Genomic DNA, 15,377 nt, shown 5'->3' with positions numbered 1-15,377 from the left:
TAAATATTTGATTTTAATTTGATTTTTAAATATTGTAATTATTTTAAGCTATAATAAGAAGCATGCACACTGTAATGCATCCTATGCCACATTTTAATGCATTCAAGACCATCATAGTATTAACTTCTGCTACCAGATTAACTTATGCAGAGCATGAAGCAACAAGTAAAGCTTCCCTTTAATCCATATTAAACACTTGCTAGAGTCCAATCATCTAGGGATGTATCTGAACCTTTGCAAAAGTGTGATTGATTATAGAGGAGGTTCCTTGATAAACTGGGGGTTCCCTCCTGCTAATTCAGGGAAGCCTATAGCCAGTCATGTAAGATTTTAGAAGTAAGTGTTTCCTTCCTTATTAGGATTTTTTGATACTATACAAATAAAATCCAACACAAAAATAATTGGTGCTGAGAGAGATATAAGATCATAATTCTCATTGTACCGCCTGCTTTCAAATTCTGTGCTCATTAAAATAGATGTCAACATTTGAATTTATAAGGTAATTTTATATTAACAAAATACGGCTTTCATTTCATTTGTATTTTATATATTGAGGTTCTCTAGAAGATTTCATTTTATTAAAATTATCCTCAGAGGAAAAATGTTTGAAAACCACCGTTGTAGCAGGGTTTCTCAACCTTGGCACTACTGACACTTTGGAATAGATCATTCTTTATTGTTGGGTGCTATCCTGGGCATTGTAAGATGTTTAGCTGCAGCCCTGGGCCTCTACCCACTGGATGCCAGTAGCAAGCCTCCACCCCCAGTCTGATGATCAAATATACGTCTCCAGATATTGCCAAATGTCCCCTGTGGGGGAAAAAGTATCCCTGGTTGAGAATTACTGGCTAAATCATAGGACTGGCCACACTATTAATTTCTAGGGAATGTTCATATCCTCCTGAATTTTTTAATTCATAAGCAGCTATTAAACAAAGAATATAGTAAAGTAGATAGGTGATTTTTAAAACATTTTAAATATTTATTGTGTCATCTTATTGAGGGTATTTGAGATACATGCAAGCCATAAAAATAATGTTGTGGAATTGTATTTCCAGACAACAAAAGATAATTAATGATATATTATTAAGTGGAAAAATTAATTCATGTGATAATGGGAGTGGGAAACAATAAGGAATCTGGTAAAACACTTTTATATGGCAAATTCTGGAATACAACTAGTTTTCATATTTTTTGTAAAGTACTTTGAAGAAATTTTTAATTGAATTTTAAAATTCCTTTTGCTCTTATATAAAGCTAAAATAAATCTGATTAAATTGACCAACATCCTGTCTGAGAAAGGCTTCAAAGGGAACATGCAAATGTTCATCTTGGTAAACTTCCATTTTTTAAAAACATTTATTTATTTATTTATTTATTTATTTATTTGAGAGAGAGCACAAGTGGGGGGGAGGGCTGAAGGAGAAGGAGAGAGAGAACCTACAGCAGACCCCCCACACACACACACTGAGCACAAAGGCCCCAGGGCTTGTTATCTCAGGATCCTGAAATCATGACCTGAGCAGAAATCAAGAGTCAGCCACTCAACCGACTCAGCTATGCAAGCGCCCCTAAACTTTCATTTTTTGTAAGGAAAGCCAAAGAGAAATTGGAAACAGTTAGTGTATTTCCTAATAATGTTTTTAAGAAGGTGCCTGTTAGGTTAACACAAATGACCAAAATAATAACATGTCTTAGCAGCCACAAAAAAACATATAGTTTCGAGAAACACCTTGTTGAATTTAAATATACTGTTAATGGGAGTGTAAATTGGCACAACCTCTATGAAGGGTGATGTAGCAAATTTTTAAGTGTATATACCATTTTTTCTAACAATTCCTATTCTAGAAACAGCCAACAGATATAGCCAGACATAGTAGAGTATGTTAGTATATTCGGGGCATCTTCATCTGTAACAGTAAAAAAATAGGAAATGATGTAAATGCCCACTGAAGTGTGATTAGAAAAATAAATCATGATCTTTCCATACAGCTGAACCTGCTATGGTAAATTTTTTTTAAGACGGCTTATTATTTACTGACACGGAACCAAATCCAAGATGCATTGTTAATGAAAACAAGCAAGGTTCAGAACAGGGGACATAGTAGATGCTATCTAAGAAGTTTCCCCCTAAGAAGACATACCTGTCTTCTTTTGCATACAGAGTATTTATGGAAAATGTCCAATGTTGTAGCTCTTGGGGATTAAGGCAGAAAGGAAACATAACTAAATTTTAATCTTTTGAATTCTTTAAATTATGATTAGACATTACTTCGTGGAGAAGGATCGTGTAATTTGTTTTTCAAGAAAAGTACTTTGTCAATTCCTAAGTGATACCAAATGTTTGTAAGTATGGACTAACCATAGGAATTTAAGTTACTCTCAGACTCCACATTCTAGGAAACAGACAAGAGAAAATGGAGGGATAATGGAAACCCCAGTAGGATATCTAGAGTCAAAGTCCCGGGATTTGCATAAACAAATAAGCTGAGTGGAGAACAGAAGGTGGTAAATATGGTGTGAACACCAATCCTAGGATAATGTTTCTTTTCTGGTTATACGTTACCGGCTGAGTATAGGTAGGTGAGGATCTCAGAGATGAATCCAACAAATCTCGCTAATAGTGGGGAATGAATGTGAAGCCCCAAATGTCATGGAGGATGGGTTTTATTGTTTTTGTCATTTTTCTTGTTGTTTTATTACTAGGTTATAGTAGGAGAGGGAGATAAGTTTTGATGCATAGTGTTGATCTCCTCCTACTCATAAGGCCAGACTTGCTGTAAATATTGTCACAGACATTGCTATAGTAAGTATAAGAAGGACCATGGGATAATAACAGTTGTAACATGACCGTCATTTGTGGAGCAGTAAGTATGGGGCAGCAGGCTAGGAGTTTGAACACATTATCTCTTTTACTCCTCATAACCATCCTTTGCAGTAGGTTTTTTTTTTAAGATTTTATTTATTTATTCATGAGAGACAGAGAAAGAGAGAGAGAGGCAGAGGGAGAAGCAGGCTCCCAAGGAGCAGGGAGCCTGATGCGGGACTCGATCCCAGGACACTGGGATCATGACCTGAGCAGAGGGCAGACGCTTAACCATCTGAGACACCCAGGCTCCCTGCAGTAGGTGTTTTGATTGATGAGGGGACCTAGGCTTATGGAGATAAATAAGCCAGAGCCAGCTCACACACCTAGTGGGCAGCAAAGAAAGACTTGCTCTTAATCTGCTCACCTTCAAAAGTTTTAATCACAAAATTTTGATGCCAACCAGTAAACATGATTTGGGGGTGGGAAGCCTGGAAATGAAAGTCATCATCCTTATGAAGCTGTCTTTTCTCTCTCTCATCCTGACAGGATCACAACCACAGCTGCATGTATGATGGATCTACGAAGATATCCTCTGGATGAACAGAACTGCACTCTGGAGATTGAAAGTTGTGAGTTACTTGGACAGGGGAATGAGAAAGAGGGATGTTTGCTTGACCCAATTAAATTCAACTTTGTACTGAGTAATTGGTACTGAGATACTTTTAGCTACACCACCCTGCCAACTTTTCAAGAGATTCACAGTCCAGTGACATCTCCTCTCAGTTGGTGGCTCAAGGGTCATTTCAATGCAGTTATGTTTTTGAAACATTAGAGAAAGTCCACTTATTTTAGCTGGACAGTTTACGAATGCATGCTTTTCTCTTTAGAGTGGAGTTTCCCCAAAGGCTTTCTAATACGCAAGCTGCATTAATAAGAGAAGAAAAACATTTTAATATGAAAAGACCTTGTGAGATTGTTTTTGGTTGTATAGTCTGTGCACCTGAATGACTGTAAATTGTTGGCTTTTAGAAAAACAGTATGTTAGAATCTTGTGCACATTTGTCTTTCTTCATGGGAAGAACAGGATGATAAATGGTATTCATGAGGCTTGTGCTTTGGGCCAAAGAGTTGATGTTTTTCAAGTCTAGTGATTGATTTTTGTTTGTCTTCTTGTGCTGTTTTTCAATGATTGCTTTCTTAACAATCAGAATATTTTAGTCACTAATATTTAATCTTATTGACTGTTTCATTGTTCCTCAGCCATCAACATTCAGGCAGTTGAGCCCGTTTATTGTGAATACCAGGCCTAGGCAATTTCCTGGTTTTCAGGGGCACAGAAGGGTGGCAGGCAGTAATTCAGAGCATTATAACATGGCTTAATGTAATGTGAGAAATAGATATTTATTTAGATAATCTAAAATAGTTCTAGATCTAAACATCAAAATAGCAAAGGAAAATTTCAGGTGACCCTATAGTATTATTAAAGAATAAATGTATTCACCAGTGTCTGATTATTAAGCAATTACATTAATTTTCTAGTTTTACTATATGTAGGCTTGGAAATAAATAGAAATGTTTATGTAGAAAGAGCTGTATAGACATACATATTGATCTACTCCCACTATAACCTGGAATGAACAAGATCATTCATGAGCTATTCTTTAATTAATATTCTAATTTTAAAATATATCATATAAATAAGTTGGTTGAAATTATTGATGGTGACTTTTGGTTTAAATGCCAATGACAACCAAATTCAAACCACAGGAATGAAATATGAACCCAACTATTTATTAATGGCTGTGATGTGTAATAAATTAGGCTGAACTTTAGCTTTTAGAACTGATACAGAAAGAGAAGAATGAATTCATTATTCATTCATACAGGTTGGCTTTTACCCTCGACCTCTCTTCCGTTGATTCTACTGATTGTTACCTTTGCTTCTGTGTTGGTCAGCATTAAGATTTGACAACCTCTTGAAATTTCAAGGTTTTCTGGTTACACCATTCAATTTTAACTTGAATTGTTTCTGTGTTGTAGATTGCAAGTACTAAAATTAGCAGCATTTTCTCACAAAATATATGTTTTATTTTATAATGCATATCAAGTTTTCCTGTTATCATAGGTTTATATTTTTCTTTGAGCAGGGGATTTTCTTTGTTCAGACTTAGAAAACAGTTGACTTTTAGGTCCATTTATCATATCATATAATGACCAAAAAAAACTGTAAACAAAGCAGAAATTAAACATAACTTTTGTGGGGCAGGGATGGGGGAAGTCCAAGCAACCTGGCAGTCCAAAGTTATCATAAAAACGATGTCAGGCAAAAAGGGGTGACCCGAGCATATCATAATCATTGAGACAGTTCAGTAAGATGCAATCAGTTGTCTGGATAGATGGATAAGGCATAGTAATTAGGACCCTAAAATCAGCTAATATGTAGGAATGCAGGCAGATGGTGACCGTCATCAAAGTAATCCAATAGCAGTTCACAGAAATCTGGTCCCTAAAGATATTTACCTAAAGTAAAGCAAAAACTCAGGCCTGGAGAACTGGTGCAATGTGGAGTCTATGAAGGCAGGAACCTGGGAGAAAGGGGGTAAAAAATGGAACTGTCTTCTACTTGCCAAACAAAAGCTAGACATTAATATAACACCTCTGTAACGTAAGTATTTCTAACAACATTTGAGATAGTATGTATCTGAGGCTCAGAGAATTAAATAACTTACCCAGGAACACAGGGCAAGGATAGTGGTAAAATGGGGATTCAAACCCAGATGATATACTTTCCAGCACAGAACCCTGCTGTCAGTAGGTGAGCAAGGCAGCAGAACATAAATGATTAGAAGCGTAATACCAATTGGAACCACTCTCAGCTAGGTTGAGGATGCTGACTCAACCAAAGACTGGTCTGTATTTCCTAAAATTATCCCTGATAAATAGATCTCAGAAGCTGAAGCAGAATTTTGCTTTTAGATCAAAGGTGAAATGATTGCAACTGTGTAGTGAGGGTAGTCAGTCTGTGGATGCAGGAAACTGAGTAGTTCTTGATTCCATTGATGTTAACCTAAAAAAAAGTATAAAGGCCTCAAATGACAACATTGCTTAGCTTAATATTTTACTTAAAATGTATCCTTTTTTTAATTAGCCACTGTAAAGAGATTTTAAATCTTCAGAGTAATAACTTCAAGTAACCAAATAACATATGGCAATAATATCCCACTCTCCCTGCTTGTGTTCCCTCTCTTGCTGTGTCTCTCTCTGTCAAATAAATGAAAAATCTTTAATAATACGGAGTCCGAATGAGCTTTGCTTGTTTTTGTCTGCATACATAATCAATATGTTGCTAAGTATCAGTAAGTACTGAATCTGTCAGTCATCTATATTTTAACTCTTCATGAAGAGACTTGTGTTGCATTATTTGCTGAAACAGCTCTCCCTGAACTGACAGTTTATGAAGACTATAACTGAGCTGTAAAGTGATTACAAATGAGAAGCTCTCGTATTAGTTGGGAGATAAGAATGATAAAGTGGACGTTCTGCCAATGTAAGATTGCACCAGTCACACTTTTGTGACCAATAGAGTGGAAACTTGACCTACCTTGCAAAATTTACTGGCTTATGTTCTCTTCCAACACCATCCCAAGGATGGGGAAATGTTTTTCTTGGTTATGTCCTTTGAGACAAATTAAAGATGTTTTGCTTTACTTTAATGTCACCTAGTCAAGTAAAATTGGAAAGGCCATAAAGCCTTGTAAAATTGAAAATTTACTTGAACTTGGAGCCCATTAATAGCTTCTTGGCCCTGGGCTGCTATAAAATGAGTTAATGGCACATAGAAAATGCAATCAAGGAATTTAGTATTAAGAGGATTTGGAATTTGAAATCAATAAACCTATCATGTGAGGGCTTGATAGCCACAAGCTTCCTGGAGATACAGAAAGCGTTTGCGATAATAGTTGTGGAGGATTCAAGTGCCTTTCCCCGTTCCTTGCAGCAACAATTGAAGAAAATCTCAGCAGATAGTGTTACCTCTACCCAAAAAGGTAGAAGCCATTTCAGGTCTGAAATCTCCTAGTGATCTCATCTGTCTTCTTCTAGACTTCCTTATATCTTCACCATGCTGAGTCAGCCCCCTGCATTTCAAAGGAAGAGGTACTTCTATTCCCTGTACGGACTGACCTGACCCTTGTGTTCAGGATTCCATCTCTTCTTCCTCTGGGAATTGATTTTCTCAAGTTCACACACACTTCTACTCCTGCTCTCCTAGAGCCTCAGCCTCACCCTGTCTTCTACCTCTCTTCACAGCCTGAAAACTCTTATCATAATCACCTCTGCCCTATGCCCACATCTCTCCTTAAGCTTTTCTTAATCTGTCTGCTTTCTTTTTCTCCAAACTGCTTAAAAGATTGGTCTAGTCTTGTCTGTTGTCTAACTTTTTCTTAACCCACTGCAACCTGGAACCTGCCTTCCCATCTCCCACCTCCACTGACAGTGTTCTCAGAAACGTTACAAAGGGCCTCTATTTATGTACCATCTTTATTCTAATAATCCCCAAACTTATAACTCCAGCTCAGATATCTTCGAAGCCCCAGACTGATACATAGCACTCTTCTTGGCATATTTGCCTTTATGTTTCAAAGACTTCTTAAATTTAATTTGCTCAAAACTTAACTATCAATTTTTCTCTCCCAAATGAGTTTCCTTTCTAGTCTCTTCATCCCTCTACCCAACCAGCATCCTAGGATTAGTGGTTAACATTTCCCTCACACGCCTCCCATCCCATCTATTGCCAAGTACCATCCATTCTATTTGCAAGATATTTATATTATTATATTATTATATTTATCAAGCCCTTTCACCACTCTTCCAGCCTTCCTGCTACCAGACCACCATTACTTCTTACCTGAATCACTGTAGCCATCTTTTTATTGGTCTTCTTGTTTTCACTCCTGACTCTCCCCAACCCATTCTATACCCAGCAGCCAGAGTGATCTCTGCAAGATGTAAATTGAATCATATTCTATGCTTTAAAAACCTTCAGAGATTTCCCATTGCACCAACAAAACTCTCCATACTTCTTAATATAACCTTCAAGCTTCTGTGTGACCTGCCTTCCCTTGATATCTCCACTCTCATCTATGGCTGTCTTTCCCTTGCTTACTACCCTAAACTCCAACACCACGGATTCTTTGTTTCTTGCAGACTAAGCTTTCCTCTGTCTCATTATCTTCACCATCTTATTTCTTCTGGCTGAAATGTTTTTCCTTATCATGGTGATTTCCTCTTATTCTATAGTTCCCACCTACGATGCCACCTCCTATAAGAAGTTTTCCCGAGAATCCAATCTAAATTAGGAACCCCTATTTATTTTATGCAAAATTATGTTAGTTTCCCAAATAGCACTTAGCAGTATTTGTTTCCATGTTTACTGTTTTTTTCCTTTCTGTGGATTATAAACTGCATGAAGGGAGGGAGTTTTGTTCACCACACCATAATTAAAACCTAGTCTCATACCTGACAATAAGTACCTGTGGGGTGTATGTTTGCTAAATTTTTTGGCTCCAGACATTTCAAGTCTTTTGCATTTTAGAAGGTAAATCTAGCTCTAATTTCTTCAGGTAAAATTTAAGGCAGGGATTTTTTTTATGTGCAATGAAATATTCTTTCATTTGTGCAGTTTTATGTTCACGCCTTAAGACTAACTCAAAAATTTAAGATTGTAAGTGTGTCAACCAAGAGCCAGTTAGGGAATTTTGCTAGCCTGGTAAATATGATGAATTACTATCAATGGTGGGGTGGGGGTGGAGGGGGCTTCACTTGAATCATCAACTATCCACATCCCTCCTACCTAAACCACAACAAATTTATCAAAAAAAGGAAACACTTAATAATACCTGGTCATTTTTATACTTGTTTCTCTTTAAAAAATGGTTTGGAAATTTTTAACTTAGGCATTGTCTTAACATACTCAATTTTGTGAACTTACTACTCTATCTCTTACTTTCAGAATATTGTCACTGTATTGATTTAAATGTCTTGGTAGTAACACCGTGTACACAGAATGTCAAGCCATAGTCATGTTGGATTATTTCCAAAATAAAATTGTTTCCTCATCCAAAAAATAGCAAGTGATAAGAAAAATGTGTCTACCTAATAAAGCAGCCCAACTTAGCTATGGAAAATTCCCTGAGAAAATGTGATGTTTGCAGAAGTGAAATGTTAAGCTTTATTTAACACCTTGAAATAAAATCAAAATAAGTATAGTATTCAGACATGAGACAGGAGCAGTTCTATAAAAGTCTGTGCTGGTAAAGCCACATGTGGAGAAATGTGTCCAGTTCTTAATGCCATATTAAGATAATTTCCTTCAGAGAAGAAGACCAAGATATCTGGAAAGCAAATTTTAGGGAGGCATAACAGACATTTCCAAATGTTTTAAATGCTATCATATAGAAGAGAAACCTTACGTTTGGTGTTGCCCAGTGTATTAGTCAGGATTCTCTAGAGAAACATAACCAATCAAGAGAGAGAGAGAGATTTATTATAAGGAATTGGCTCATACAATTATGAAAGCTGATAAGTCCAAGATCTGTAGTGTGAGTCAGCAAACTGAAGAGTTTGATGGTGTGGCTCTAGTCTGAAGGCCAGCAGGCTTGAGACCCAGGAAGAGCCAGTGTTTCAATTTGAGTCTGAAAACAAGAAAAAACTGGTTGTCCCCAGTCAAAGATAGTCAGGCAGAAGGAACTCTTTCCTGCTCTGAGGAGGGTCAGTCTTTTTGTTTCATTCGGGCCTTCAACTGACAGGTGAGGACCACTCACATTAGGGAGTACAGTCTACTTACTCAGTCTGCTGATTAAAATGCTATTCTCATCCAAAAACACCCTCACCAGAACATGCAGAACAGTGTTTGACCAGCCATCTGGGCATCCAAGTCAAGATGACACAGAACTATCACAACCAGAGTGCTAGATTTGAACCCATTTAATTCAATTCAACTAGCATTTCTTAAGTGGTGACTATATGTGGCTCTGTGTGCCAAATAAATCCTGATGATACAGCAATAACCAAGTACATGGGTGGGCAGAAGTTATAGGAAGGCGGATGTAGAATTTAAGAGAAATATTTGCAATGAGCAAAGGTGACCATTCATGAAATAATTCTTTGCTAAAGAAAGACTTCCCATCCCACAGAGGCTTTTCAATTAATTGGAAATGGCCGCCTACCAGTATTAATGTAAAAGACATTCCTCTTTGAGAGGCCAGTTAATTATACAACCTTAAAGATTCCTTTAAGCCCTAAAATCTAGGACTCAGAGAGTTTATTTAATTTAGTTACATCACCAATAAATTACTTTACGTGCTTGTCTAAAATATTGGTTCTAAAGTGATTGTGATTTATAAAGGATATTAGAATATAGGAAAAATGTTATGAATACATGAACATATACTCACAAGAAAAATCTGAAATATAAGATAATTACAAGCAAAACCTTTGAATCATTCTTATTTTATTGCTGCCTGCCAAATCATTAATTCTGATCTGAAATAATTTAAAAATAGCATCTACAACATGCTGCACACTTTCTATTCACGGATGCTAAAACACCAAAAATAACAGAAGTAAATTGAACTTCATGAATGATTCATGGCTTCCCTTGCTTTATGTCCCCATTGTCAAGGAAATTAGCAGCATTGGATATCTTCTTAGATAAATTTGATTTTGCCATATTCAGTGGACTACTTAATGAAAATGAATATTTCACATTTATGTTCATAGAAATGTTAATAAATTTTAGTGCCTGTAGGTTTTTTGATGAGCAGAGGGGTGGGTGTAGGGAAGAAGGGAATACTTTCTGAATTAATTTATTCCTTTTTCCAGGTTGCTTCTTTGAAACTGTGAAAAAGCACTCTTTGTGAAAAGTCTCTGATCCTTTAAAGTTATAAAATAAAAGCCAGTGGAGGAATGGAGTTCTTTTTATGAAAATTAGTTTTGCAATCAACTTGACTGTAAAGTTAGCCTTTTAGCTGTTCACTTCGATCCTATAGGCAGTTTATTATCCATATATGGATAAGTGGCTCTGTAGATTGATGACGAGATCTCTGATTTACCAATTTAGATTTCTAGAAATTTCTTCTCTCCGTGGTGCTCTGTTGGATGACAATTTTACTACTAGCTTCCTAAGAGTAAGTCAAAATAAAGCTTATGGTTTTGCCTAAATGCTTTAGGTATTAACTAAACACTTAAAGACACATTTTGTAATGGAACTTCAATCTTCTAGAACTAGACATCCTTGCTAAACTGAGAGCTTTGGTTCACTTTAGATCCAAACTTAATAATAATGATAGCTAATATTTATTGATTATACATTATGGGCCATACACTTAACAAAGATTTCTCATTGAATTTTCACCAAAACCCTATTGTTCTATCCCACTTTATAGAGGAGAAAATCAAAGTGCCGTGGTAGTAACTTGCCTCAAGTCACAAAATGATAGTGGTCCAAATGGGATTTGAACTCAAGCAATCTCACATGAAAGTCTAAGATTTAGCCCTTATATTACAGCCTCTTAAGAAAACGCTTCTCTCAAGCTTCCCCACTGTATTTGAGTTGGGTGGTTTTTAAGTGTGCTATATCTGAACACAAATTAGATACCTGAGAACAGAGCAGGTTTTAACTGGTCCTTCTCCTCTGTACTGAATCTGTCTCAATTCATTTTCTATGTGGGCATTTATTTTCTGACATTCTTGTCAACTAAACTAAATATTGATATAATTTAAAGAACAACTATTATTTTACCAGGTCACTTCTATAATTGCAACAGATCACACAATGGTCAGAAATCCTTTCTCTTCTAAATTGCTACAGATACTAGTTCCCTAGTACAGATACTAGTATCTGTATATATGAAAATCCTTTTCATATAGTGTTAGGCCTGACTGACTGTAGTGAGGCTATAGTTTCAGTCTATTCAGTACTCATCTGGATGCATGAACATCTGTAATCTTGGAAATGGACATATTCTCTTGAGAGGTCTTGACTTGCATTATTCTCTGAACCACATCCATATAGGAACTGTGTGACAATATGTATAATTTAGTTTTCATTTAAATTACTTTATTCTTGGGGCGCCTAGGTGGCTCAGTCGTTAAGCATCTGCCTTCGGCTCAGGTCATGATCCTGGGGTCCTGGGATCAAGCCCTGCATCAGGCTCCCTGCTCCATGGGAAGCCCACTTCTCCCTCTCCCAATCCCCCTGCTTGTGTTCCCTCTCTCACCGTGTCTCTCTCTGTCAAATAAATAAGTAAAAATCTTTTAAAAAAATAAAATAAATTAGTTTATTCTTATTTTTAAGATCAAAGATTTTAAAAGGGAGCTTTTAAAAATATTGATCCCATGGGGCGTGTGGGTGACTCAGTCGGTTAGGCGTCTGACTCTTGATCTTGGCTCAGGTCTTGATTTTAGGGTTCTGAGTTCAGGCCCCACATTGGGCTCCACACTCAGCATGGAACCTACTTAAAAAAAATTGTAAAATCTTGATACCATGACCCCACCCTGGACAATAACATCAAAATTTGTAGAAGGTGGGCCTTTGCACAACCACTTTTTAGCTCCCCGATTATTTCAATATGCAGCCAAGTTTGACAGGCACTGCATTAAGGCTATAATGCTTTGAATTTTTGCTCCTCACTTTCTTATAGACCCAGTTCTCTAAATGGGAAGGCAAATGGAAACAGAACTGAGAGAAGAAAGGACAGCAAAGAACAGAAAATAGCATGATTTTCAAAGAAAGAAATCATTGAAATGATCAAAGGAGAAAATTCAAGCTATTCTTTTCTTTATCCCCTCTGGCAGAAGGCTCCTTTTTTTTTTTTCTTTCAAAGTGCATGCCTTGAAATAAATAGGTGGACCGATGGACCCTGCATTTCACTGGAATTAAGTGCTTCAGACATTCAAAGCCATGTAATAATAAATCAAGTTGTTACAAGACGTTAGTCTATTTTAAAAGCCCCAATACCTATACCATGTATTAATATGAATGCAATCGATGACACATTAATTTGTATAATGATGCTGTGGTGAATGGAGTTATACTTGGGAGAGAGTGGTATGCACATTGGCTGGTTTAGTAACATTTGCTTTCATGTTAAAAAAAGAAAAAAGCTTGTTAAAATTTATATTTGAATGAACGCACAGAAATAGGGCTTTCACAGGAATAGTTTATCAAACCAAAATCGAGTATAGTTTGTTTCAACCACAAAAAAATAAAATAATAATAATTTCTGTATTCATCTTCATCACCCTGCACCCGGTCCCATAGGCACTGACTGCACTCATCTGATTGTGTAAAAGGGCAGATTTGTCACAGGACTCCCACTAGGTGGTTGCATTGATTTCAAATAGATTGTATTCGCAGTACTTAGATTAATAGCCCTGCAATTCCAACAAAGAAAATTCCACCGAAGAGAGCCCAAGGGTTTCTGCTCCTACCTTAGAAACTGGCAGGGTGGAGACCCTTCACCTGTCTGAGACGCTCCCTGCCCCTGCTAGTCAAACCTTCACGTGCTCGTGGGGATCTGGTTATAAAATGCATTCTAGTTTAATGAGCTTGGGCTGAGGCCTGAGAGTCTGCATTCATCACGTGCTACCAGGTGACACCTATTCTGTTGGTCCATGGACCACAGTGAGTAGTAAGAATCCGAAGTAAAAAAGAAAAAACAAAACAAAACAAAAACCAAAAACCTGTCTCACCTGTGTTCCTCAATCTACATATGCAGGCTGTTTGCTTCCTACTGAGATTTAAATAATTAGCTAAAAGCCTAAAAGCCGTTGTCACACTGGTTGCTCAGCACTTGATTCAAGAGAGTTTTGAGTTTTAAATTAACTGAGGCAGAAAAGTCATTTTCAGGTGACCTGAATAACTTCCAAACACTGAAGCCCGAACAGCTTAGACTTTGTAAAGTACCCTGTGTATGTAACATTTGTGGGCTACCTTTTTATATGGGGAAGATTCCCAGATATAGTATGTCATTAGTACTCTTAGGCCCACCTTAAAAATAATACATGGGTGAATATTTTGTATGCAGAAAAGATTTAATCTCAGTAACAGAAAAAATAATGAAAAATATTCTAATGATTTTACTTGACTCTATGTCTACTAACTAGAGGATTTTAGTGGAAGAAGCAACAGTTTACAACTCAGCAATCTAGAGACCTGGGACTTAATGAGACATTCTGAAGAGTCCGAGTCTGCCAGACTTTATTTTAATATTTTGATGTGAATCTTTCTCAACAGTGAATTCTAAAAATTATTTATTCTTTTTTCATGATTCAGACATACAGTCATAACTGTATTTTTCATAAGGTGCTGAAGCTCTAGCTTCCCCGGAAGCAAAGGCAGGTATAACAGGTTCTCACTCTAATCATTATGGTGACCCTAAGCCCTACATTTTTGTGAGTGACTTCCTGGGTGGAGTGGTGAAAGCCCCTTTCTACATAATTCATGTGTCCATTTTTTAAAAAATGTGTACTCTAGTCAAGTAAGCATATTTTTACAACTCAAGACAAAGGTGTTTTCCTGGCAAAGTTCTCATTTAATGTAACCTAGTCTCTTCATTAGGGAACAGTAATAATTCTATCAAGAGTCATTAGTTTCAAGGTCTCAGCCATTGTCTAGATCCTCAGTGTCTACTTCCTCATCACCTTCCTCCCTCCTGACTGCCATGGTGATGGGTTCTTAAGTCACCTGCATTCACTCAATATCCAGCTACTGAGTTATAAAGGTTTTCTACCTGTAATTTCCCACTGTTGCTGTCATTATTTTATCTCTTCCTCTTTGAATTTAAACATGCGATATATGCTGAAACTCTACCTTATTCTTTTTGAGAAAAGATATTTTACACAACTGTCATCTGATCTTATTGGAAGTATTAGGAAATGTCTCCTCCAAGAAATAAAAAGTAATACTCTCCCTACTGTCCTTCTGATTCTTCACATCCAGCCTTCAAGCTATTAAATAATCAAAGGGTCAAGCCTGACTTGGCTAAATTTTCACAATTTCCTGACCAGTATGTACAGTTATAATAAAACTAAATTTTCTTCCTAGGTTGCATGAAGTTTAAAAAAGAGAAGTATCCTTCTGCTACTGTGATACCAGGTCATAGTTACTTTTCTTAAAGTTTTACTTTGAAGAGAATTCATGCATAATCAATATTGAAAATGTCTATGTTTTGTTCCATTTGGGACTGAATGATAATAATAATAATAATTGCATGATGATGATAACAATAATAACATGACTATAAGTGCTACAATATAAGTAGCAAAAGCTAAAACCAAAGCATGCTGAGAGAGGATGTCTCAGATTGCCAAATGTAGATCATTAAAAAAGCAACCCACCTGGGTCAAGGCAAGCTCACCTGAGTCCAGGTGAGCTGTATGTGGAATATATATGGATGTATGAATGCATGCAGAGGGTTTAAACATGACAAAGATGACACAGGACACAAGTTCTGAGTCTTATACATCAGTCCAACACAATTCACATGGGAAGCCTCTTATTTGTGAT

At 36.7% G+C, this 15,377-nt stretch overlaps 1 protein-coding gene across 2 annotated transcripts in view; it reads left to right on the top strand.

The window, feature by feature from the left end:
• The window catches only part of GABRB1 (gamma-aminobutyric acid type A receptor subunit beta1), a 362,319-nt gene that overhangs the window by 258,366 nt on the left and 88,576 nt on the right, over positions 1-15,377 (top strand). For both annotated transcript variants that reach the window (XM_028092550.1, XM_028092549.2), the window contains exon 5: positions 3,356-3,438. In XM_028092550.1, the coding sequence (XP_027948351.1) occupies positions 3,356-3,438 (83 nt within the window). The remainder of the gene's footprint in view (positions 1-3,355; positions 3,439-15,377) is intronic.

The sequence above is a fragment of the Eumetopias jubatus genome, unplaced genomic scaffold (genome assembly GCF_037043125.1).
Source record: "Eumetopias jubatus isolate StellerSeaLion01/CBP00866 unplaced genomic scaffold, mEumJub1_p1.0 scaffold_2, whole genome shotgun sequence".
Classification (NCBI taxonomy): domain Eukaryota; kingdom Metazoa; phylum Chordata; class Mammalia; order Carnivora; family Otariidae; genus Eumetopias; species Eumetopias jubatus.
The sequence above is the reverse complement of the archived record's forward strand: the minus strand, read 5'-3'. Positions and strand labels throughout refer to the sequence as shown.